At 46.1% G+C, this 26,469-nt stretch overlaps 1 protein-coding gene across 1 annotated transcript in view; it reads right to left on the minus strand.

Annotated features, from left to right (window-relative positions):
• The window catches only part of LOC121876389, a 138,164-nt gene that overhangs the window by 40,506 nt on the left and 71,189 nt on the right, over nucleotides 1-26,469 (minus strand). The window contains exon 2 of the mRNA XM_042381463.1: nucleotides 21,686-21,953. Coding sequence (XP_042237397.1) covers nucleotides 21,686-21,953 — 268 coding nt within the window. The remainder of the gene's footprint in view (nucleotides 1-21,685; nucleotides 21,954-26,469) is intronic.

Consider the following 26,469-nt stretch of genomic DNA (forward strand, 5'->3'; position numbering starts at 1 on the left):
ACACTGATCAACAAACAGGAGATGTGAGAATGACCAAAGCACATATTGTACATAATATCAATAGTGGTGGGCAAAATGGCTTCTAAATTACTCCAAGACTCTTTTATAAGCCTGTCTCTCTCTCTCTCTCTCTCTCTCTCTCTCTCTCTCTCTACCATAGTCTGGAGAATAAAAATATCATCCTTCACAAGTCTGACAATGTGAACCTCGGAATCCACCGTAACCAAACTGCTACCACCCCCTTCCCCTCCTCCCAACCCAGCGTGACAAATATTCGCATCAACCACTCCACTATAACCTCTCTCTAGTCGTCTACATTAAGGACGAGAGTCGCTTATCACTCGTACATATCCTGAAATAGTCACAAACTTCTCAATAGCAGCAGACAGTGGAGGGAACAGAGGCATGATTTCAAGAGGTTTGTAGTTAAAATTGTTGGTTTGAACTGATCATGTGAGAACGAATCTAACTATACAGGCTTTGAGAGGGGAAGAGGAGGAGGAGGAAGGGGGAGAAAAACGAAGAGGAAACGAGGAGAAACAACAGAGAGGAAAAGGAAGAAGAAAGGGAAGAGGAAGAAGAAGAAGAAGATGAGGCAGATGAGGAAGAAGAGGAAGTCAAAATAACGCCATAACTGCACCGAGACTTTATAACGACGAGGCAAGTGGTGGAGAGACAGTGGCAGCAGCGGCCCCCCCATACATCACAAGAGAAGCACCTCATACATCCTTCATCCACAATCATCTGTTCAATCACAACCCCCTAACTCTTAATTCATTCATGAACCCTTTCGTTACGGTGTGTGTGTGTGTGTGTGTGTGTGTAATGTGTGTGTGTGTGAAGGTAAGAGAGATGACATGTCTACACCTCCTCTGTGTATAAATTCATCCACAGGTTAAAAAAAAGTCAAAATTCTAATAAATGATCAAAAATTACATAAACATTAACCACTAAATTCAAATTATATCTTTCACAAAAATAAATACTGTAAAATCATTCCCCAAACCACAACACCACTATAAGCAAGAATGTTAAATAAGGACGCGTAACATAACTGGTATAAACATCTCCTGCATTCGACTTGCCCAACCAAAGACATTAATATCAATAGCAATCAAGAGTTACCGATGTCTCAACGCCTTGTCTAACACTAGGATGAAAAAAAAATAGTTTATACAGAAATAATCAATATATACGCCGTCATTCCACCGCCAGCTATAACCTACACGACACAAAAAAAAATATAACAATAAAAAGCATATAACAAAAGAGCGTCAGTTGTAATTATCGTAATCGCCTTCCCAGGGTGTGCAGACTGGAGGATCGAACACCATGACTTGCAGGCTCTTGATCCTCTTCCCGAGCGCCCTCACCAACTCCTCCTCCTCCCCCTATTGGCCGACAAAAACATTAAGTATTTGTCAACGATACAAACCTCTATGTCATTTGCATTTTTTTTCAATCATCAGCATAAAAAGAAAGTAAAAAAAAAATCGGTGAAATAAATCGCGATGGAAAAGAATAACAATAAAATAAGGAAAAAGATTAACGGTGAAGTCAACGATGGAAGTCAAAATGGAACTACGGCAGCGATATATGAGTGAGAATTGATGATGATGCAAGTACAATAGAGGAAAGGGATAGAGTTGAGATTGATGATAGAGGGATAGGGAGAGTTTGCGTGCGTGAAGGGATGGGTATGGTTGGGTAGGGAGGAAGGGGGAGAGTTGGGGAGGGGAGGTAGGAAAGGGTGTGGTCGACATTAACATGAAAAGAAAAGATAAAGGAAATTCTGGTCCCGGGAGGATGACAGGGCGGCGAAGACTCGTGTCCTGGGAACTGTTATTAATGATGTCTGCCCAGAACTGACACCACACCACTAATACGGGGTCAGATGGCGTCTAATAGCCTCATTATAATGCCTATACAAGCGTCAAATCGTCCCTAATAAGTTAAATCAGACAGTCCACGTCACATACGAGGCTTAATTGTGTCCGATAGCCTTATAATGATGCTTCTTTATAGGTCTGGTCTTCCCTGGTAGCTTTAAATCGGAGGCCTGTGATGTAAAGTTAAATACTGAGGTCTAATGATACTCGATAGTCTAATTATAATGCATGAAATAGACCCTAATAGCTTGGAATTATCATCGTCCAAGTCTAACCATTCGTCTGAAGAGTTTTACCACCAGGAACTATAGCGGGCGGGCGGGCGGGGGCGGACACACACACAGAGGCGGCACCTTTCACGTTAACACCCTCTTGTCCCGTCCACTACCCACATCCCCACCGCCAACATCCTCCACACCTCCCACAGTAGTCAGCTCTCACCCTCACGTTCTCCTGTCTCCCTCACTCTCCCACGGCTGGGTCTCTCTCAGCAGGAAAAACAAGAACATCTAACAATAACAAAAGCAACAGCATCAATCTCTCATAGCAGCAACCACTAACAAAAACCAAAAAAATAACAAACACTAAAAAACAAAAAAACAAAACAGTAACAACATCAACACAAGTGGACCTCTGGTTACCTGTTAATTACCCGAGGGTCACCTTACCTTCACCACCACCACACGACCTCCTCAGCTTACCTTACCTTTTCTCAGGTAGGTGCTCATCAGCTACCTGCCCTGTCCACACACAATAATATCAATACGACAGTCCGTTACCACATACCATTTACATTTACTTCACGAATCAGTAGGTAAATTATGTGGATTAACGACGATAAATTAACCTAACCTAACCTAACCTAACCCAACCCAACCCAACCCAACCCAACCCAACCCAACCTAACCTAACCTAACCTCCCTTCCCCTAACTATACATAAATAAACAACATACAAAGATCATCATTATTAACCACAAACTAAATGGTTAATGAACTGACGAAAATAAAAATACAATATCTTTCGTGCATTAACCGTGTGTATTAAACGTGTATTAACCGTGTATGAACCGTGTATTAACCGTGTATTAACGTACTTCAAGAGCTGAGGGCTTTAACAACAGGTCATTTGGTATTCTAGACGACAACATTAGATCTCAGGTAAGATACAGGTGTACGGCCAGGTACAGTGACTACCTCCCCCCCCCTCCCCCCACTACCCTGTCACCTGTATCAACACTCACCTTAGCTGCCTCCTTCACCCACCACCTCATCTACTTCTGTCTACTACGCCCATCTACTACGCCCACGTGTCCTCCTTCACCTATAATTTCTCTCCCACTGCCTTTTTAACCACCTGTTCAATCTCTCTCTCTCTCTTCTCTCTCTCTTCCACCACCCTATCTCCAACGCCTCCCATCATCTTCTCTTGTCTCTCCACCACCACTGGTTTCTTCCCCACGTCTATAACACTAGCTGAAATGGGTGGGCGGGGAGGGTGCGGGGCGGTGGGTGGGTGGGCAGGTGTGGTGGGTGGGTGGGTGGGTGGGTGGGTGGGCGGTTCTACATTACACGATGAAGCTTGATGACGGTGTACCTTTTCGGCACGTCTAGGCTGAATATTGAAGGAGGGAGGTGGGCGGGGTATGAAGAGAAGAGGGGGTGGGAAGGAAAGGGAGAGAAAGGATGAGAGCTTGAAGAGAGGAAAGGGGAAGAAAAAGAGGGAGGATGAAAGGGGGGAACTAGGAGAAAGAAAGAGGGGGAAGGGAGGGGGAAAAGGAGAGAGGGGAAAGTGGAAGAAAAATGAGAAAAAGGAAGAAGTGGAGGACGAGAAAGAAGAAAGACCAAGAGGACGAAGAGGAGGAGGAAGACAAAGAGGAAGAAGAGGAAGAGACCAAAGAGGAGGAAATGATAAAAAAAAGACCAAAAAACAACGAAAAAACCAAAAAAAACCCGGAGGAATAAGTAAAATAAAACAAGGAAAGATAAAGAGAAAAGCAAAACAAACCCACCCTCAACTCCACCTCCTCCCATCTTCCCCACCACTCTTCCCCACCCCACCCTCAAAAAAAAAATATATATATACATTATAAAATTCTCCAGACACCCTAAAAGAAAAACAAAGACAAAACAAAGAAAAAAAACCCTGAAACAGTAAATCTTTTCAGCACTTCACACACACAATCCCTGGTTACTTGTCGAGGTGTGGGCTGGCGGCGTCCTCAGGGGGGGCAAGGCACTGGTTGGCTTCATAATTAATACCTGCCTTTACTTTCTTTCTTTGAGATGATGATGATGATGATGATGATGATGATGATGATGATGATGTTGACGGTACGTAATAATGCATAATATTGATCCTTGGGGGAGGGGTGTGTGTGTGTGTGTGTGTGTGTGTGTGTGTGTGTTTCAGTATACAGTCATCTTATAATCTATACGCCTGTACCTGTATTTGTATGTATATTTATATTAGGAAATGCACTTTATACATACTATATATAGTTATCATTTTTATACCTGTCTGTATTCGTTTATGTATCTATACTGTAACTGTAATTTAGACTTAGTTACCCTTAAACCGTACCTGTAATATGACTGTACTTCAAAAAAAAAAGTCTGAATTAAAAAAAAAATGGGATCACCTTAAGAATAGCCACCCTAGTTTAATTCACCTGATGATTAATACCCAAACGCTACCTAGGTTAGGTTAGGTTAGGTTAGGTTAGGTTAATCTTAAGCTGAAGTAAGCTGGAGAGTCTAATCTTCATGTGATCCCCCCAAAAAAACATGAGTTAATAAAGTTATAGCTGGGCGACCTCACACAAGACGCGGCACACCACCTCAGACCCACACCATGAATATTCTACCATCTCGGCTCTGGTTTAATGCAGGTGTGGGCTGAGCAAATGTCACACTACACACCTGGTTTAGTGTGTGTGTGTGTGTGTGTGTGTGTGACTTGGGGAAAGGACACACAACAAGGTACTTTTAGTTAATATTTTTTTTTATTAACATGTTTTATTATTACCACCATTACCATATTACTACTACTACTACTACTACTACTACTAGCACCATGACTCGTAGGTAGCCCCATGGAATCCTAACCTAACCTAACCAAATGTAACCTATCCCTTCACTGGGGCTTGGAAAGAAGTGAAAGGTTCCATGGATGTGTGGCTACTGGAGGGGGCGTGTAGCTAGTGGAGGAGGCGTGTAGCTAGTGGAGGGGGCGTGTAGCTAGTGGAGGAGGCGTGTGGCTAGTGGAGGAGGCGTGTAGCTAGTGGAGCAGGCGTGTGACCGGTGCAGGCGTGTGGTGGCGCGTGGCTAACAGTATTCGGCACGGGCAACCCGACCCATTATCCACGGGACGCGGGTAAAATCGGTCGAGAATGGATCAATCATCCCTAAGGAGGTGATGGCCGCCCCGCCCCGGACGATAGGGGGCGGGGCAGGTTCTTTCTGTAGGACTGAACTAACGGCAGGCCATGTTTACCCTTCACCCACGCCCGCAGGAGAACGGGAGGGCATTGTTATCGGTGTGTGTGTGTGTGTGTGTGTGTGTGTGTGTGTGTGCTCCCTAAAATTATCCTCTCAAAGCACGGGAAACACTCGCCCATCATCACACACACACACACACACACACACACACACACACACACACACACACACCGTATTATAACTTGGATTTATTTACAGAACAAAGAAAGTATGAAAATGCATTGACGAGACGAGACAAGTACCCAGGCGTCGGTTCTCCCAATAAGAGTTCTTCTCGCTGTAGTAACGTTCACTCTCACTGTACCACCCTCCCCCCATCACGCCTGGTCCAGCACGTCACAGCCAATATTCCTTTAACAAGCGGCGGGACCTTAATTGGGTGAAACTTACAGTATGTTCTATTTCACCTGATAAGAGAATCTGACACATATGACTGAAGACCTTGTGGGGGTAACTGTGGGTGATATTACCTTCAATGATCACCTCTTGACTCACCAGGCGATACTCTGCCACATATCACATCTTTTTTCCACACTAAACTATCGTCTCTATGCAGGTCTTCAACAATCATCGTCTCTAGGTCTTGACAATCATCGTCTTCAGGTCTTGACAATCATCGTCTCTAGGTCTTGACAATCATCGTCTCCAGATCTTCAACAATCATCGTCTCTAGGTCTTGACAATCATCGTCTTCAGGTCTTGATAATCGTCTCCAGATCTTCAACAATCATCGTCTCTAGGTCTTGACAATCATCGTCTTCAGGTCTTGATAATCGTCTCCAGATCTTCAACAATCATCGTCTCTAGGTCTTGACAATCATCACCTAGAACTCCCTTATTTATCCATTTATTTTCAAACTTTCAGGAGTCCTTCAAAATTACGGACTCTGAATCCTTTAACCCTATAGGACACTGGGTAACATCTGGTCTGTCGGTCATAGTTCAACTTTCAATAGCGCAGGACAAAGACACTCAAATAGCAGTACTGTGATGAAATAGCGACTGTCGGCTATTCGCTGGTACCATGAGGGCAGTACTTCATGACAGCAACACAAGATAATCCAGTTTATCACAAGTATCATGACATAATGGGATACTTCTTGACATCCATCTTGACTTCTCCTTGACATCCACCTAAAACCCTTATATAAATCGGTAAATATTAACGTGATATAAAGTTCGTGGTACCGGTGACAACATTGGACTTTACTCTTCAAACCCCGGCCGCTATATGGAACCAGAACCTTACCTCAAAATTGTTAAAATAACCTTGGGTGTGGCAGCTCACGTTGACCTAAGAGAAGGAAGGAAGGAAGGAAGGAAGGAAGGAAGGAAGGAAGGAAGGAAGGAAGGAAGGAAGGAAGGAAGGGAGGGAGGGAGGGAGGGAGGGAGGGAGGGAGAGGGGAGGGAGGGAGGGAGGGAGGGAGGGAAGGAAGGGAGACAAGGAGGAGGAAGAAATGGGAGAGGGTGAGGGAAGACTAAAAAGAGGTAGAAATGAGAAATGCGGAATAAAAAGATGATAATAAGAGAGAAGAAGGAAGAACAGAGAGAGAGAGAGAGAGAGAGAGAGAGAGAGAGAGAGAGAGAGAGAGAGAGAGAGAGAGAGAGAGAGAGAGAGAGAGAGAGAGAGAGAGAAACGGCCTCTACCACCGGGCAGGTAAGGTAAAGGGCCACTTCCTCTGGTCGTCTAATTAATTGCTTTATCACAATTTTCATCTCAGGTGTTTAGGTGTGGCTGGGGGGCCATTACTCTCTGGCCTACCACCACTACCACCCTTACTATCACCAACCAACTCTGTCACCACCACCACCACTATCACCAAACTCTCGTCACTATCACCTCCATTATATTGATTTCCTGCACTAGTCATTATCATTAAGCTTTAAACTACATTAATAGTAGAGTACCACATATGTCGCCAAATGTAGGTTGGTAGAGGAAAATCGATAAACGTGAGAGAGAGAGAGAGAGACGATCACAAGGCCCAACGTTATGTTCCCGCCAAAACCCCACCAGTCGGCTGTCAGTACGGCTATGTTCCATTATTTATCACTGTATTATCTCTCTCACGCCTGCCACTATCTCCTAATGCATCTCCCTCTATAGTTGGCGCACACACGAACGAACGAGAGAGAGAGAGAGAGAGAGAGAGACAATATGAACCCGTCCAGCGCTCAAAACTGACGCCGATGACAACTTGCTGCCGATGCAAATTACGTTTTCTATGAAGGATTTGATTCCGCTGTCAAAGGTGTCAGGACGTGGACCGACTCTTAACCGAGGACTTTTACCACACGTCGCTTGATATATTCCACGCGTTGATACTTGTGTGAAATATTAGTTTCTGTTTTTTCAGCGCCAACTCCGTACCCAATGGTGTCGGGTGTAGCCGCTCTGTACACAAACGCTTTTACACATTCAACAATCGAACATTTGCTAATGACATGTCGAGTGGACGAGAGGGGTTTATTTTTTTATATTTTTTAACAGGTTTTAATGTTTACGACTGAGGCTCCTCCCTTCCCTCCCTCCCCGCCAAACCTGGAGTCAGAGATCTTTCGTTTTCTTTGCGCAATTAACATGAGTATTTGCTGCCGATGTGAAGCACCATTGTTACGTGTGCTCGCTCCTGACTTTTTATGCAACTGCTCATACATCTTCACCCTTGTGTCAACACTCCCGACATTTTCATCGTGTAAACGTTTTATTGAGCTCGAAAATGTGTCAGACAGTGATGAAAAATTGTTTCAACAAGACTTGAAGTTGACTTGGGAGTACAAACTTGCTAGCATTGTTCAGGCTACACGCATAATCAAAGAAGGAAATATGAAGAAAAAAAAAACACCAACGTTTCTTTTCTTTCGTAGACGGTGCCACGACCATAACAGAAGCTAGATGAAATAAAGTCACACGATAATGCTCACAGTTACGACCCCAACACGATCCTTTACAAATGTAGTGTGGGCTCGTTACCCACCGGCCCACAACCCTCCCCTTGTGAACTCACTGTGAAAACAACCTGACCTGTGGGGTGATCTAAGACCTTCTTGATATCGATATGATTAAAAATAAACAAGACAAGACGGGGATGACGTGTCAAGCTCGCCTACTACTGGTTTAGTTCACTGAATATGTACCAAAGTTCAGCAAATACTGTCCATGAACATTTACTCCTGATGAAGGTATTAACACTTCTGCCCGAGTGAGAACAGACAACAGACCAAACGCCTGGGGTGACACCACATGCTTCATAGACTGCCAAGAGCCGAGATTAAACATCTTCACGTCACACTTGACTAGTGATCCGTGTTCTGGTGGTCAAATGCAGTTCACCAAAAACTTTTCCATGGTATTCACGCAGACATTAAATAAAAAGAAGCGTGCTAGAGTAATGAAAATTGCAGCAAACCTATAATCACCCCCGACCCGGCCCCGCCTACAAAGCATGATCATCGTATACATATATTTTGAAAACTTTGTACGAGCACGCGGATGTCTCATTACAAAGCAAAACACAGGATGTTGATACTTTCAATTTACATAGTAATGGTGCAGTCTAATATTAGTGCAATTTTATTCGTGATAAAAGTCCTCAATTTTTGTTTTAGGTAAAATTAACCTAATTGCATCCTGGAGTTTAAGCGTCCGATTGAGACTGGCCGCGGGAACACCCATGTTTTGTTTCCCGCTCACTGGGGTATGACTCCAAGTGGAAGAATTATTGTTTGTAATATTGAAGCTGGTTTATGTAATATATAAAAACACACATCTGAGCATAAAACTACAATACAATATAATGTGCGAAATACAGTGATGCTATGGTAGGAAAGCCCCATTATTTGATGAGAAATATATCTTCACGAGGCCATTAATTTCACAAAAAAAATCACGTTTTCAAGGTAGACCATCAATCTAAAAGGTCACATTTAATAGAACAACATAATTTACTTCACAATACTGGAATAAACGACAAATAGTACAAATATGCTTAATATAATCATCACATGTCCTTAGGTGGTGGGAAGGATCAAACAGGGCCGACTACTGCACAGTGTTATCCTGGCGACCCCCGAGCCTCTATACCACACCTTCCCACACAACTCGGCCTTGTGTTGGTCCCATGCCTTCACCACCATGACCACCACACCACCACTACTCCTACCACCACCAGTCCACCACTATCTCACAAGCTAATCCTGCCGTTATCGCTGTCTTGGGGGGGGGGACATAGCTAGGGGCATGTCTCCGTGACCAGACTGTCAAAGCTCCCCAGACTCTCTCTCTCTCTCTCTCTCTCTCCCCTCTCTCTCCCTTCTCTCTCTCTCTCAGCCAATCACCGCCGTGAGCTTGTCCCCCAACCACCACAGTTAACAGTCAATACAGTTATCGCCACGTGACTGTTTATTTACGGTTTTCTCCAAAGGTCAAGACTTATTCCCTAGTTATTAACCATATCTAACCTACATAGACCCAAATTACCCCTACCCTAACCTAACCTAACCTAACCTAACCTAACCTAGCCTAACCTAACCTAACCCAGTTTACATCTATGGGACAAACTGTAAACATGCTCGCCTAAAAATGACGTTAATAGTACATCAAGACTTACCATAACTAGACACGTGATCTTAAACCTCAGTAACAGTGAGAGGGGAGAGAGGGGGAGATAGGGGGAAGGGAGAGAGGGGGGATAGGGGAGAGGGGGAAGGAGAGAGGGGGATAGGGAGGAGGGGAGAGGGGGGAGAGAGGGAGGGGGAGAGGGGAAGAGAGAGGGGGATAGGAGGAGAGGGAAGGGAAAGAGAGGGGGATAGGGGGATAGGGGAGAGGGGAAGGGAGAGAGAGGGGATAGGGAGGAGGGGGGAGATGAACGTAAGGGAATATTTGCGACTCCGGGGTGAGGAATAATGGGTTCTTCCTCCTTCCAAGTTTCCACAATGGACGGCCATCTGTCAGTACGTCTGCTGCCATTGTGTTAACCCCTTTTTTTATTCTACTATACATACTGCTCCCTCCCTCCCTCCCTCCTTCATTCCTTCCCTCCCTCCCTCCTTCCCTCCGTCCGTCCGTCCGTCCTTCCTTCCTCCCTCCCCCTCTACTCCTTGCTCCAATGTTCAACGCCCACTTTCCTTCCCTCCTCCCTCCTTCCTTCCTTCCTTCCCTCCCTCCCTCCCTCCCCCCTCCGTCCGTCCGTCCTTCCTTCCTTCCTTCCTTCCTTCCTTCCTTCCTTCTTCCTTCCTTCCTCCTTCCTTCTCCCTCTCCGTCCGTCCGCCCGGTCCGTCCTCTCCTTCCTTCCTTCCCCTACTGCCTTGCTCCAATGTTCAACGCCACTCTCCTCCCTCCTTCCTTCTCTCCTCCCTCCCTCCTCCCTCTCCGTCCTTCCTTCCCTCCTTCCTTCCCTCTCTCCCTCCCTCTCTGTCCACACGCTACAATACAAATATTTAATTACCCCAACTGCCTATTGGCTTCCTCCTACCGTTGACGAACATGTTTAATGACGTAATCGATCAGTGGTAAGTTGCCCATCTGCAATTCACTCTGCAACTCGCAATGCATAGAACATGTGTCTGTCTGCCTGTCTGTCTGTCGTCTGTCAACACACACACACACACACACACACACACCTATAGTAAGTACCGTCACCTACCCAAGAAGCATCGGGGGTCGTCACCAAGTACGACCACCACGACATCGATGGGAGGGAGGAGGTCAGCAGGAGGGAGGGACGGAGGAGGGTCAGCAGGAGGGAGGAGGGTCAGCAGGGGGAGGGACGGAGGGAGGGTCAGCAGGAGGGAGGGAGGGCGGACACGTTATCTCTGTTAGCTACGTCACGTCCTTGTTTTGTTTCTCACGGTGGCTGTGTGGAGTTATCCCCCCCTCCCTTCCCCCCTGCTGACCCTCCCACCCTCCCTCCCCCTGCTGACCCTCCTCCCTTCCTCCACATTCCTATCTTCTCCACTTCCACTTCCCTCTTTCCTTCCTCCCCACCTTGACTATTCTCCTCCACTTTCCTCTTCTTTTTATCTCCTCCTACTCCCCCTTCATCTCTTTCCCTCCTCCGCCTTCCTCTTCCCTTCTCCCTTCCCTTCATCTAATTTTTCCATGTTTCCTACGGTTCCATTATCCTTTCCCCTTGTTGCTCCATTCCACCTTCTCCTTCTCTCTTCCTTCCTTTATCATTTCTGCTTATTCCATTACTTTCAACACATATATTATCGTCAGTGGGTAGGGGTGGGAGGGGAGGTGGGAAGAGGGAAGGTGGGAGGGAGAGGGGTGGGAAGGGAGGATGGGGGGGTGGGAAAGGGGTAGGGGGGAGGAAGGTGGAAGAGGGGAAGGTGTCCCAAGCATTCCCACGTACTGTACTTAAAACCTATTTACCTGTCTGCCATTACCTGAGTCTACCCTTGTCTCTACCTCCCTGGTGTTTATCTTCATCTACCTGAATCTACTGTAGTCTACCTCAAAGGAGTTCATCTACGTACCCCCGTCTACATATATCTACTTTCATCTACCAATATTTATCTACCTGTCTAAATGCGTCTGTGTCTACTACCATCTACCTGCATATATATTAACATCTACCTTTGCGTATTAATATCTACCTGTGCCTACTAGCCTACATCTACGCCTACTAGACTACATCTACGCCTACCTGAATCTATCGGCGTTTACCTGTGTTCATTAGCTTCTACCTGGGTGCGTGTTTACCTCCGTAGGGGAGATACACCTCACCTTTACTATCACCACTGAGAGGTTAGCAAACACACACACACACACACACACACACACACACACACACACTACCTTGTTCCTCCCCCTACCACCATCATCACCACAACCACCATCCAGCTTATTACCACTACTATGACCATCACCATTCCCACTACCACAATCCTCAACATCATCAACACCACTTCCACCACCACCTATTGAACCACATCAGGTGCCCCAAAAGATGAGAGGACTCGCCTATTACACCTGAAGGAGCCGCCACACTGAAAAGACTCGTTCCAGTCGCCTATGTCACCTACACCTGGTCACACAGCAATCAGGTGGAAAGACTCACCTATTTCACCTGGAGTCACAATAATCAGGTGTAATTACGTAAGACAGTTTCCCATTATAAACAGTAGGGTAATTAAATACAAGTGAATAATTAATGATAAAAATAAATATGAAATAAAGGGCATATGAATTAAACTAAAGGTAATAATAATAATATTTATATTCTTGTTCTTTAAATGTCCACCTCACCACCAGGCCTCACAGTGTTTGGTGGTCTATATAAACACCTGACACCTGGGGACACCTTTCAGAGCTACTCAAATTACACTTGACTTAACCTGGTTCCTTCGAGCTACGTCACCCCCCCTACCCCTCACCACTATAAATCCTTCATACAAACACCAAGACCAAGTTTTTACCATTCTGAATTACCCAGATGTGACCCAGCCTGACCTGACCTATCCTAATTGAACCTAACCATACCTACTTTCATCTAATCTAACCTAACCTAACCTAACCTAACCTAACTTAACTTAAATAAACTTTAAGAGAAATACTTGACAAATACAGAAAACGAAAAACGAGATACTATGGGCATATTGACTAGGGAAGAGGTGAATAACAAGAGAAAAGTTGAGGGCAGGAGGGCAAGGCAGAGAACTGGAATGGATGAATGAAATTATAAACTGGGACTCATAAGAAATACAAAACCTGATGAAAAAAAAACCCAGATCGAAAATGTCTTGAGTAGAGGACTGTGGTCGCCAACCCCTCAGATATAAGGCTGTTACTCTAACCACCATTCAACCACAATAGCCACAATCACCAAAACACTCCACTACAACAGCATTACAACCAATCACCACCACCACCATCACCAGAAGCAGGGGTGGGAGTTGGGGGTGGGGAGGGGGGGCTGGAGGGGGCAGCAGGTGGTCCGTGTGAACCATGAGTGACCTTCAACCTCAACCAGCTGTGCCAACCATCCTCCTCCTCCTCCTCACCTTTCATTACCACCTTCCTCACTCACCTCCCTCCCAGAACCTTACTTTCCTACAACTCTCATACCAAAACCCCCTTCCTTCCTTCCCCCTCCCCACCTCTCACTCTTGAACCCCCCCCTTCACCCCCTCAGTAATAGATAACTACCTCTAACTCGTGGTCGTTAGCGGTGGGCAGTCCTAAGTTAGTGGTTAACGGCTAATGGTCGCTTGTGAGTTATTACCATGAGAATCACCTGAGCTAGTTTATACGTGATGGGTTGTTGGTCATAAGCTTCGTCCTCCAATTGGCCAGATGAAGGTGTAGTGTCGTGTGTCGATTCACTTAAGTTGGAGTAATTTAGGTCAATATCTGTTTATCTAAGGCAATCCATCATGATATCCACCTATGGTAGAGTAATCCATTGATATCCACATATAGTAGAATAGTCCACACTGAAATCCACCTTTAGTAGAACAATCCAAACTGAAATCCACATACAGTACAGCAATCCACACTGAAATCCACCCAAAACCAAATTAATCCACCTTTAAAAATCCACCACCACCCCCCACACACACACACGCTTAAGTAAGTCACCCTGAAAATCCCACGACAAATCCACTTCACCCTCCCCAGCGTGAAATACGAACTCCAAACAAAAACAACAATATTAATGTGTAATTCCTTTAATCACTGTAATCCCGTCGTGATCCACCTGTCCGCTCCCCCATTTTCTAATTTCATATTATATACGAAATTTAACCCTCAAGTGACCCCGAGCTTCCGATTGCCATCAAAGGGGTAAATCTTCATTATCGTCTACGAAATAAATTAAATCGGATTACAAGGTTAATCTCACCCCTCAGGTATCTCACGCTGGTAATTAAATTTTTATTATCTTTTTTCAGACCAGGTGAGATAAACGTGTTTTTTTTTTCTTTTATTTTGTACGTGTTTACAAAATATCTCAGTGGGAACCTTAAGATGTTACCTGAGTTTGGACATAATTTCACCTGGACAAAAATCGCATCGGGTGCTTTCTTCACTGGGGAAAATCTCAAAAAAAAAAAATACCCGACTAAACAAAACCCCAACTGTAAAATCCTAACATAGAATCCCACAAGTTGAAATGGTTCTTGCAGTCGTAACATTCCAACTACTTTAATCACTGTGTACTTCCCATTGTGAGTGACCTGCATAACACACATAATGTACTGTACCCACACGCGAGGTACAGAAGGAGGAGCCACCTGACGCAGGAACACGTATGGCTGTGCTTCCCCTACGTGACGCCATCACTACCAGGTGATCACAACGCGTTACTAAGAATTAAAGTTCCGATTGCCAAGCCCCGCTATAACATGGTGTGTAATTCTCCCTCTGAACTCTGATCTGTGATGACAAGCTCACTGTCTTCTCTAAACCAAACAGCCAACAACCTAACTTAACCTAACCCAAACCAAGCAGGAAAGAAGACCACCTGACCTGATCTAACTTAACCTAACCTGAAATGTCGTGACCTAACCTAATCTGACGTTGCCTAACCTAACAAACCAAGCCCCCAGCGTTCATTACCCTGGCGTGTAATTGGTCATTATTAGCAGCGTGGCGGAACTTCCTCCACATAAGGCGCCCGGCAAACGTCCACAAGACTTCCCTGAGAACCACGGGGCAAGGTTCAGTCCCCCTGAGTGAAGAACCCTAACCTAACCTAACCAAACCTAACCTTCGCTCGATCATTTATCAAGTTCGCTATTACGCCACAATTCTTGAACCTTATCATTGTATCTCCTGACAAATGAAGGAAGGAGGAAGGGAGGTGGCGATATTTAATTTTCTTTCGTTTTCGGTGAAATTTTCCCGGGAAATATTGTGTGAATCCTGAGGAAAAGTCGTTGGGTAGAATTGGTGGGGTGGGTGGGGTGAGTGGAGTGGTGGGTGGGGTGGGGTGAGTGGGGTTGAGACAGTTGATAGTCTAGTGTGGACCCTCCGCTGTATCTGCCACGTCATGGTCCCCTTCGGCGTTTATTCACTTTATGTTTCCGGGATGATAACGTGGATCCACACACTCTATGTCAAGTGTGATGAATTGCGCAATGTGACCGTCAATTTGCGGCTTGAGGCAGCAGGGCAGTACGGTTCAAGGCCAGGCAGCAGAACGGTACGGTTCAAGGCCAGGCAACTGGGGAGCAGTACCAGGTTCAAGGCCAGGCAACAGAGGGCAGTACGAGGTTCCAGGGCCAGGCAGCAGGGGCAGTACGGTTCAAGGCCAGGCAGCAGGGGCAGTACGGTTCAAGGCCAGGCAGCAGGGCAATTACAGTTCAGGAGCCAGAGCAGCAGGGGCAGTACAGTTCAAGGCCAGGCAGCAGGGGGCAGTACGGTTCCAAGGCCAGGCAGCAGGGCAGTGGGTTCAAGGCCAGGCAGCAGGGGAGCAGTACGGTTCAAGGGCCAGGCAGCAGGGCAGTACAGTTCAGGGCTGAGCAGAGGGGCAGTGGTTCAGAGACCCGAACAACAGGGGCAGTACGGTTCAGGGCCAAGCAGCAGGGGCAGTACGGTTCAGGGCCAGGCAGCAGGGACACAGTGGTTCAGGGTGAGCAGCAGGGCAGTACAGTTCAGAATGGCCAGGCAACAGGGAGGCAGTACGGTTCAGGGCCAGGCAGCAGGGGCAGTACGGTTCAGGGCCAGGCAGCAGGGGCAGTATGGTTCAGGGCCAGGCAGCAGGGGCAGTAACTCCCAAAAGAAACTCAGGATCACCACTCCAAGATGTGCTGTTGAAATAATGCCATCTGGACATTCCCACCCACTCATTTAGCTCTAATTACTCAATTCTACTTAATGTCGAGCTTTTAACTACCCAACTACGTCTCGGGGAGGTGATGTAGGTTGTGTGGGTGGTGGTGGTAGGGTGTAGGCGTCCCCACAGCGCGGAACTAAAGCTGGGTGGAAGGTAGCCCAGCCAACCTAAATTTGACGCGACGGGCATAAAGTGATCACGGCTTACGGACGGCTGCACATACGCCCTCCCACCACCACCACCCTCAACCAACCTGACACACCTCAACCTATCCCACCACCTGGCACCAACCCAACACAACCACCACCTCAACCCCCAAGCAACACACACACAACCCTCCACCACCACACAACCAATAGGGGTTTAGTTTCAAAGGTGCAAAGACAATTTAAATTTCCCAAACCCAACCTCACTTAAACTAACCTAACCTAACCTAACCCTGAGCATTATACAGGTTTAGGGCCATCTTACTAAGCTCTAAAGCTCGGGCAGACTACACACAATGTCTTAAGGGGATGTAAACTACCTTCCATCTCCCCCTTTGTTTCCCCCTTTCGTAATTTTAATGGGAGTGAAAGGGGGGAGCTTAAGACGAAAGGGAGGGGGGTGGAGTTATGTGGAGTAGGTGGTTGTATGTGGAGTGGGAGGCAGTGGATGAGGGTTATGTGGAGTGGGAGGCAGTGAATGAGGGTTATGTGGAGTGGGAGGCAGTGGATGAGGGTTATGTGGAGTGGGAGGCAGTGGATGAGAGTTATGTGGAGTGGGAGGCAGTGGATGAGGGTTATGTGGAGTGGGGGGCAGTGGATGAGGGTTATGTGGAGTGGGAGGTGGTTATGGAGTAGAGAGGAGCAGGAGGGAGGAGTCGGATCTATGAGTGGGAGTCAGGATGTAATAGAACTAGACCTGGATGAGAGGCGCCATCCTCCCACCACCAGCCATCAACAACCCCCTACCTTAGCACCTCGTCTGCCCTTTCTAACGACCTGATTACTGCCCGCCCTCTGATATTAACGGGGCACTGAAGCAAGGTGGGGGCCATACCCATTACCCAGGTGGACAGACACTCTCATTCCACGCTGAATATTGAAAACACACTCCCGTTATTATTACCACCTGCCGGGAATATTAACTAAGGTGACAGCTTAAGATCACCTACAAGATTTTCAAGCTTTCGGGGGGATTGATTTCAAGTTTGGTTTATTTTACGGAGAATTTTTGAGAGAATTTGATTATCTCTTTTTTTTTCAGGTGTACTTATGGAAGGAAATAACACACACACACACACACACACACACACACACACACACACACACACACACACACACACACACACCTGGCACTATAACACCAACGCCGGACGTATACCTTCGCCAGTCAACCACAGAGAGACAGACTAACAAATCTAACGCCATACAAACACACAGACAGAGTACCTTAATAACACTGGGCGTAGCGACACTCGTGGCTAGTCATGACTTCATTAAGGAGTCAGCCCACCTGTGTCGTGGACTCTTAATTGCTTCACGGCGACCAGGTGCGACGCCGCTAGTTACTGTGTATAGTGGTGAGTGATAGTGTGCTGGTGGTAGAGTGGTGGTGGTGGTAGTAGAAAGTGGTGGTGAAAGTGGTGGTGGTAGTGGTGGCAGGAATGTGGTGGTAGTGGTGGCAGGAATGTGGTGGTAGTGGTGGCAGGAAGGTGTGGTAGTGGTGGCAGGAAGGGGTCGTCCGTAGTCTCAAGCCTTAGGTATACAGTGATGGCGACAATAACTAACACACACTTGTAAAAACTCCCCAAATTTATGCCTTACCATCTATATACTGTACACATATACGACTATACACACACATATACGACTATACACACACATACGACTATACACACACATACGACTACACACACACATATACGACTATACACACACATACGACTACACACACACACACATACGACTATACACACACATACGACTACACACACACATACGACTACACACACACATACGACTACACACACACACATACGACTATACACACATATAAGACAATATAAACAATATATGACTTAATAAACAACAAGTTCAATACCAGTCCCATGACCCGGAGTAGACCAAAAGACCTAACATGTACAGTTGCCTCCATTTATAACTGGTACAGTAGATGGCGTGTTTAGTGAGATGTGACACCACCGCCCACCAGACATGAGCCAATCACGTACGTTCTACTTGGTAATATATACAGTGTTGCCATATTTCACACAATACACCACCCACTGTACAAGTTATAAATGGTGATAACTGTACATAAAATATTACGATAATATTCCCACAACAATGCTTCACTAAACAATGTATTCTTATCACCACTAATTTTTGTTTAGTTTAATGATCTATTTTTGTTAAAGTTAATATTAATGTTAAATACAATGTTATATTTCCATGTTATGTAGTGAAGAGTGAGTTAACTTCTACACATCTTTCATAAGTAAGTCTCATTAAACACTACAGTCTCTCTCTCTCTCTCTCTCTCTCTCTCTCTCTCTCTCTCTCTCTCTCTCTCTCTCTCTCTCTCTCTCTCTCTCTTTAATTTGTCTACTTAATGTTATGAGCCAAGATGTGTGTGTGTGTGTTGGGTGTTGTGGTGTGGCTCAGAGGAGGTACAGTGTGGTCGAGGTGTGGTTCAGAGGAGGTACAGTGTGGTCGAGGTGTGGTTCAGAGGAGGTACAGTGTGGTCGAGGTGTGGTTCAGAGGAGGTACAGTGGTCGAGGTGTGGTTCAGAGGAGGTACAGTGTGGTCGAGGTATGGTTCAGAGGAGGTACTGTGGTCAGGGTGTGGTCTGTGGTAGAGTAGTGGTGGTACTGTACTGCTTGGCTGGTTGGGGGTGTGGCTTGTTATGACTGTAATGAGGCCAGAGTGTGGTGTTAACGTTATGGTCATGGTGTGACCCTGATGGGACCTTTTATAAGTCGGTGGTGTGACATCGGGTGGCCGAGGGTGTGGCTGTGGTGATGCGGTCGTAATGTGCCAGAGAAGGGACAGTAATGTGGTCGGGGGTGTGGCATAGGGGGCCAGTAGTGTGGTCGGGGTGTGGCAGTGGTGTGGTCGAAGTGTAGTAGAGGGGAGGGGGAGGTAATGTGGTCAGGGTGTGTCAGAGGGGGCTTAAGTGGTGTGGTCGGATTGGAGTGGAATGAATTCCGGGTGTAAGGTGAGGGAGTGAGGGGTGTGACAGGTCGTGGCCCTAGATGAAGGAAGGGAGTGGGGGGAGTCAGGGGGCCGGGGGGGTAGGGGGGGGTGGGGGGTGGAGGTACCACACCACAAAAAGGGCCTTCACTAGGACCCACGACTGACAGCAAAAAGGTGATAAATGCTGTAAGTTGATACCAGTAGCACAGGGGCGTCACAACCACCCACAAGCACCTCACAACCACCCCACACCACCCACAACTACCCTACACCACCCACAACTACCCCACAACCACCCACAACCACTCCACAACTACCCTACACCACCCACAACCACCCCACAACCACCTCACACCACCCACAACCACCATTAAGCTCTCAACGCATTCAAATGAACATACTGTACTGTACTCCCATCAAAATACAGCAGGTTACATGGACTTTAGGACCGATACAGCAGCAGCAGCCACGTCATTTAGGGTCGAATACAAATACATGTTTAGGTACAAGTTATTTAGGAAACACAGGTAAATAATACAGAAGTAGAAATACAGGTAGAGGCATAAGCTACAAGTATGGGTTACAGGTACAGCGAGAAGTACAGGTATACACAGGTAGAGAGATAATTACAGGTACAGAAAAGCACAGGAATAAAGGTAGATAAATATGTGTTTTTAAGAAGAGGGAGGGGAGTAGAAGAGAATGGGAGAGGAGTGGGGAGAATGGGAGAGGAGGGAAAGGAGGGGGAGAAAGGAGAGGAGAGATGAGGGGAGGAAATAAAGTAAAGGGGAGGAGGAAGCAGTAGTAAAAAGGAGGCAGGAGGGAGGGAGGGAGGGAAGGAGAGAGGAGGGCAGGGAGGAGGGGAAGGGGAGAGGTGGGAGGGAGGGAAGGGGAGAGGCAAACACCTATCTCGGGAGACAAATGGCTAGAGCCTGGAGCTGGTCGACCCATCACTTATCAACAATATGGCACCAGAGGATCCCGTTGTCATGGTGATGTTGTCAGCATACAGCGCGAGGTAAAAAAAACAACATTGGACAATTTATTCCCTCTGGACAAAATTCAACCGGACAATTCCCCCAGTGGACAAAATTTAACCGGACTATTCCCCCAGTGGACAAAATTCAACCGGACAATTCCCCCAGTGGACAAAATTCAACCGGACAATTCCCTCAGTGGACAAAATTCAACCGGACAATTCCCCCAGTGGACAAAATTCAACCGGACAAATTTCTACACAAAAATTCGACCAGATTGATTCCTATTGGACAGAATTATTCAACATGGACAAAATCCTCAAAAAAATTACTATTGGACAAAATTTCAACAAACAATTTCCTCGTAAACAAAATGCCACCGAGAAAGAAAGAAGGAAAGAAAGAAGGAAAGAAAGAAGGAAAGAAAGAAGGAAGAAAGATATAGAAGTAAATAAGGATGGAGGGAGGGAGGAAATACTTGGTGACGTCATAGATAAATTGAGAGAGAGAGATGAAGGACAAAGGGACACGCCAAACGCTACTATTCGCTCGTGCTGGCGAACCTTAAGAAAAATTTCAAAAGAGATTTCCCCCTTTACAGATTATATCATTAATGGCTTTAATTCACTAAACTAATCCATTAATTGGCTAAACTAACTAATCCTTAATCTCTAAAACCTGTCACAACACCCCCCACACACGGGCAGGAACGTGGGCCGGAGATTAGTGGATTAACTGACGGACTTAAATCTCCAAGGCTGGTAATTGTGGAGAGAGAGAGAGAGAGAGAGAGAGAGAGAGAGAGAGAGAGCTGTGGTTTGGCGTCCGTGAATTTAATCTTAAACTGCAATAGAGTCGATAAGCACACCCTGACAATCCCCTGACCCCTCCTCAGCTCACGCGCGGCCACCCACCCGCCCACGTCACCGTGATCACTCTATCAACTTACTGTAGAGGGTGGAAAAAACTTGGGATTTTTTTTTAGAACTTTTTCCAGCGAGTGGTTTACCCAATTTACGGTATATAGTTGTGTTTACTTTAAGAGATTACTTCACTATAAGTCACATACCTACACGCACCTTCATGTAATGTACAGGTAAATCTAACCTACTGTACATTGACGTGCCATCGATCATAGTTCCAAACAAGTCTCTTTAATTTTAACGATACAAATTCAGCAACAACTAAAAAATGATAATGTTGTTTTAAAGGTTTTAATGTATATCCAGACGTTAAGTTTGGTTCGTCTATCTTTATGTCTTGACGTTATGATAAAGGACGCGTTTAAAATTCTATTGCGTTTTCTCCCGCGACGACGAGGTGAAGCAGTGAGTGAGGCCAACAAAGACTCGAGACATACCTTGCCCAGCCCCTGTACATCCTTGGTGCCGATCTTCTTGAGGAGGGCGTGAGGCACAGGCGGGGAGAACTTGGACAGCGCGCCCCGGTAGTCGGTGGGTAGGCCACGCCTATCCTCCCGTCCATTTCCGCCCTTAGAACGCCCATCCCTGCGGCCCGAGGACTCCCTCTCACGGTCCCCGGAGTTCCTTCTTCTGCGTCGCCGTCGTTCTCTCTCCTCCTGCCGGGCTGGTGACGAGGAGGTGGGCGGGACGGCGAGCTGGCTGGCCCTGGGGAGAATAAAAAAGTAACAAGTTAGACACAGGTAATGAGTCTAATTCCAACAGGTAAACGCAGGTAAACTACTAAACCCGTCCGGTAGTAGTAGTAGTAGTAGTAGTAGTAGTAGGGTAAGTTTAATCAAAACAATAACATTAAAGCAACACTGAAAACCAACGTTGTAAACACAGAGTCTGGACGTCATCAAGCGCTAGTCCCCTATTTATAAACAAGAATCACCAGGTTATCGACCACTCTGATACAGGTTCACTTCATACTTATTCTGAGGACCGAAGCACCGACTCGGGAGGGGTCGAGGTGGCCGTTTGGTGCGAGATACGGGACAAGGGGTCATCCACAGTGGCAGGAGCGGTCATAAGGTCAAGAATGAGGGGTCATAAAGGCACGAGGGTGGAGGAGAGTAAGGTCACTCCAGGTCGACTTAACGCCAAGAGGAAAAAAATGACGGAATCCGATTACTTCAGTTTCCGAGGATAGAGGTTTTTGAGGTCAGCTCTGGTGGCCTACGGGAGGTCAACTAGAGGTTAAAGTTGACCTACTGGCTTACCGATAGAGGGGGGAAGAGGTGAGAGGGAGAGAGAGGAGGGGGTGCTGGAGTGTTGAGAAATCTTAGAAAAAATACCTAATTGAATGTAATTCCTCTCCCTTCTCTCTCCCCTCTCCAACCCACGTCTTTAACCCCACCTCTCTCTCCCTCTTAACCCACTATCTCTCCCCTCTCAACCCCACGTCTTTAACCCACCTCTCTCTCCCCTCTTAACCACCTCTCTCTCCTCTCAACTCCCTCTCTCTCCCCTCTCAACCCCACCTCTCTCTCCCTCTTAACCCCACCTCTCTGCCCTCTCAGCCCACCTCTCTCTCTCCCCTCTTAGCACCTCTCTCTCCCTCTCAGCACGTCTTTAACCCCTCTCTCTCCCTCTCAACCCCACCTCTCTCTCCCTCTCCAACCCCACCTCTCTCTCCCTCTCAACCCCCTCTCTCTCCCCTCTCAACCCACCTCTCTCTCCCCTCTCAACCCACCTCTCTCTCCCCTCTTAACCCACCTCTCTCTCCCCTCTCAACCAACCTCTCTCTCCCCTCTCAACCCACCACCTCTTTAACCCACCACTCTTTCCCCTCTCAACCCACGTCTTTAACCCACCTCTCTCTCCCCTCTCAACCCACGTCTTTAACCCACCTCTCTCTCCCCTCTCAACCCCACCTCTCTCTCCCCTCTCAACCCCACCTCTCTCTCCCCTCTCAACCCCACCTCCTCTCTCCCCTCCTTAACCCTCCCTCTCCCCTCTCAACCCCATCTTTAACCCACCCTCTCTCTCCCTCTCAACCCACCTCTCTCTCCCCTCTCAACCCACGTCTTTAACCCACCTCTCTCTCCCCTCTCAACCCACGTCTTTAACCCACCTCTCTCTCCCCTCTCAACCCACCTCTCTCTCCCCTCTCAACCCACGTCTTTAACCCACCTCTCTTTCCCCTCTCAACCCTCTTTTACTCGTAGAGAAAGGGGGAATGAAAGTTGATCAGTAAACGAGGAAGAAGGGTAATGGATAATAAATGAAATGAAAGAAGTGAAGGAAAGAGGACCTGACCTGACCTGAACGACTGGCTAAGCTAATAGGGTGAAGGGAAGTATTGGGCTGGTTATTGTACGTTAAGTTAGGTTAGGTTTAGGTTAGGTTGGGTTTGGGTTTAGGTTTAGGTTAGGTTTAGGTTAGGCTAGGTTTAGGTTAGGTTAGGTTTAGGTTAGGTTAGGTTTAGTTTAGGTTAGGTTAGAGCAGTATATCTGGTTGGCTGCTCAATCCTTTACCCCCTTTACAAACTCGCCTCACCATCTCCTCTTCCTTTCCTCTCCTCCTCCCTTTAACACCCCTATTTTTCCCTCTTCTTCCCCCTCTCCCCCTCAATTCTCTATCTTTTCTCACTTTCTCCCTCCCCACTCTATTTTTCTCACCCCCCATGATTCACCCTTCCTGAGTAATATTAGGTAATTGTTTGCCCACGTAACCAGAGTCACTTACCTCCCACTAGGCCCATAGTAAAGAATTTAAGACCTCTTTAGGCAAATAATATAAAACAGACTCCCTAGAGATTATTATGTTTCACCAGGATGAGGGAGGTAGGGGGGAGATGGGGGGGGAGGAAGAGAGGGAGAAAAGGAACAGGAGGAGGGAGGGAGGAGGAGGGAGGAGGAGGATGTGGGAGGGAGGGAGGGAGGTAAGCCACATTCAATTTTATAAAAGTCATAACAGGTCATAACAAAGTAACAAATAACTGACCAATCGCCCGAACGGCTAGTGATGAAATAAGAAGCAAATAAATTCTAACCCAACCTACCATAATGTAACCTAACCCAATATAACCCAGCCAAATATAACCTAACCCAATATAACCCAGCCTAATATAACCTAAACTAACCTAACCCAATTTATTCTAACGTAACCCATCCAATCCTAACCCAGCCCATCCTAACTTACTCTAACCTAATCCAACCCAACCTAACCTAACACAGCTCCTAAAGACGGTGTCATATAACTTCATTTCTTCTTGCCTCCCTTTCTTACTTCTCTTCCTTCTCCTCTCCTACTTCTTCCCTATTCTACCTGTTCCCGTTTTCCTTTTATTTCCTATTTTCTTCCCTCCTACTTTCTCCCTCTCTCTCCTTTCTTGAATCATCCCTCCTCCTCCTCCTCACCCTCTTCCTTCTTCCTTACTTGTCAATAAAACACTAACCGTCACACGCCATAACATAAGTGTTAACAAAAGTAATAAATAAGTTAACAAAATAAAGTTAACAAAAGTAATAAAAAAGTTAACAAAAGTAGTAAAAAAGTTACAAAAGTAATAAAAAAGTTAACAAAAGTAATACAAAAATAAAAATAGGTTTTAAAAAAGCAATGGAGGATTTTTTTACATTACACCTTCATAAATTATCACGCCTCAGCGAGTCTAAAAAACATAAGAGTTGAGAAAAGTCTTGGTTTAGGGCGAACTGTCAAAGTGTTTGGTCAGGAACACGTTAAATGGTTCCCAGGGCGACAATACCTCCTTCAGCACTGACGAACACTTAACGCCCCCTGCCCGCCCTTGTTTGCTCACGCCCACAACCTGCTACAGTTTGTCTATTAAAAAACCATAAACCCAAAGTAGGTTAAGACCCATGAGATAAACACAACATCCGAGAATTAAAGAAAAAGATTACATTTTCAACTCAGGCTTCGCTCCCAGCCACCATTATGGGCAGGTCCCGGTGGATTAGCCTAGTAAAGACATTTTCATCAAGATTTCCCCGCCGAGCATTTCATATTCCGGCAGTCCAAACACCAGCTAGGCTTTGTGGCCCGCCCAGCTTTTCAGCCTACACTAAACTGTTCTTTTCAGGCTGAGGAACACAAGAGGTCTTGAGTTCCACAGTGATATTTATACACCGCAAGAGGACCACTTCAAAAGTTCCCGCTAGAGGCTGCAGCACGCTTCCCTTTGTGTTATATTTTCATTCATTTTTTTTCTCTCCACTCATGTCAACCTAAATGAAATAATAATAAAATAGAACGAAGTATCAAACAAAATAAAATCTCTTATATAATTCTAAATAAACAATGTTAGATAAAGGCAACACCAGCAGCAGCCATTAACCTTCACTAATTCCTCAGGGCCTAAGTTTTTTCCATATATTATTTTTTACTACTTCTCCTTTACATCTCACCTGTCTTCACCGTCTGAGAGCTTGTGATGTCTGCCACCATCAACGAATTTTTTTTTCCCTTCAAAAATGTTGGCGCGTCTTTCCCCCTTTCTCACGTAATAATAATAATAATAATAATAATAATAATAACTTAAATAAAATATAAAGTAAATGAATAAAAAAACAATATAAACTTATTCTACTACCACCACCAATAAATAATTTTACCTTCACCTAATACTTCACTAAACTCAGCCTACGATAATTAATAACAATACCAATTTAATTTTAAACGATGGAATACGATAACCAATTTCCCTTCAACTAAAAATTTTCACTGCGGACTGCGAGCCAAAAACAGTTTAATATTTACGTCCATCACAACACTTAAATAGTCTACCCACACTAAAAATAAATGAAAATAAACAAGAGTTGAGGGCAGTGCAGCGGTGAGTGGACACTTGAGGAGGGCGGGTAGTATACACAGCTTGTGGTTAGCTAACAAACCAGTGACGTGTCGAGTGTGCGTGAGCTCCCCAGTCATCCATTGTGCGCAGGTGCCTCCCGGGGGATCAACACTCCTTATCCCAGGACGAACAACAACACATTCTTATCCCAGGAGAAGCACCAACATTCTTTATCCCAGGACGAACAACACATCCTTATCCCAGGACGAACAACAACACATCCTTATCCCAGGAGAAACACCAACATTCTTTTTCCCAGGACGAATACCAGAGGGAGGGAGAGAGGGAGGGAGAGACTTACCACAAGGTGAGGGAAAAACCAAGACAAACCTTAGGGACAACACAGTGCCAAGCAACACC

Source organism: Homarus americanus, unplaced genomic scaffold (genome assembly GCF_018991925.1).
Source record: "Homarus americanus isolate GMGI-L3 unplaced genomic scaffold, GMGI_Hamer_2.0 scaffold34921, whole genome shotgun sequence".
In the NCBI taxonomy this organism is placed as follows: Eukaryota; Metazoa; Arthropoda; class Malacostraca; order Decapoda; family Nephropidae; genus Homarus; species Homarus americanus.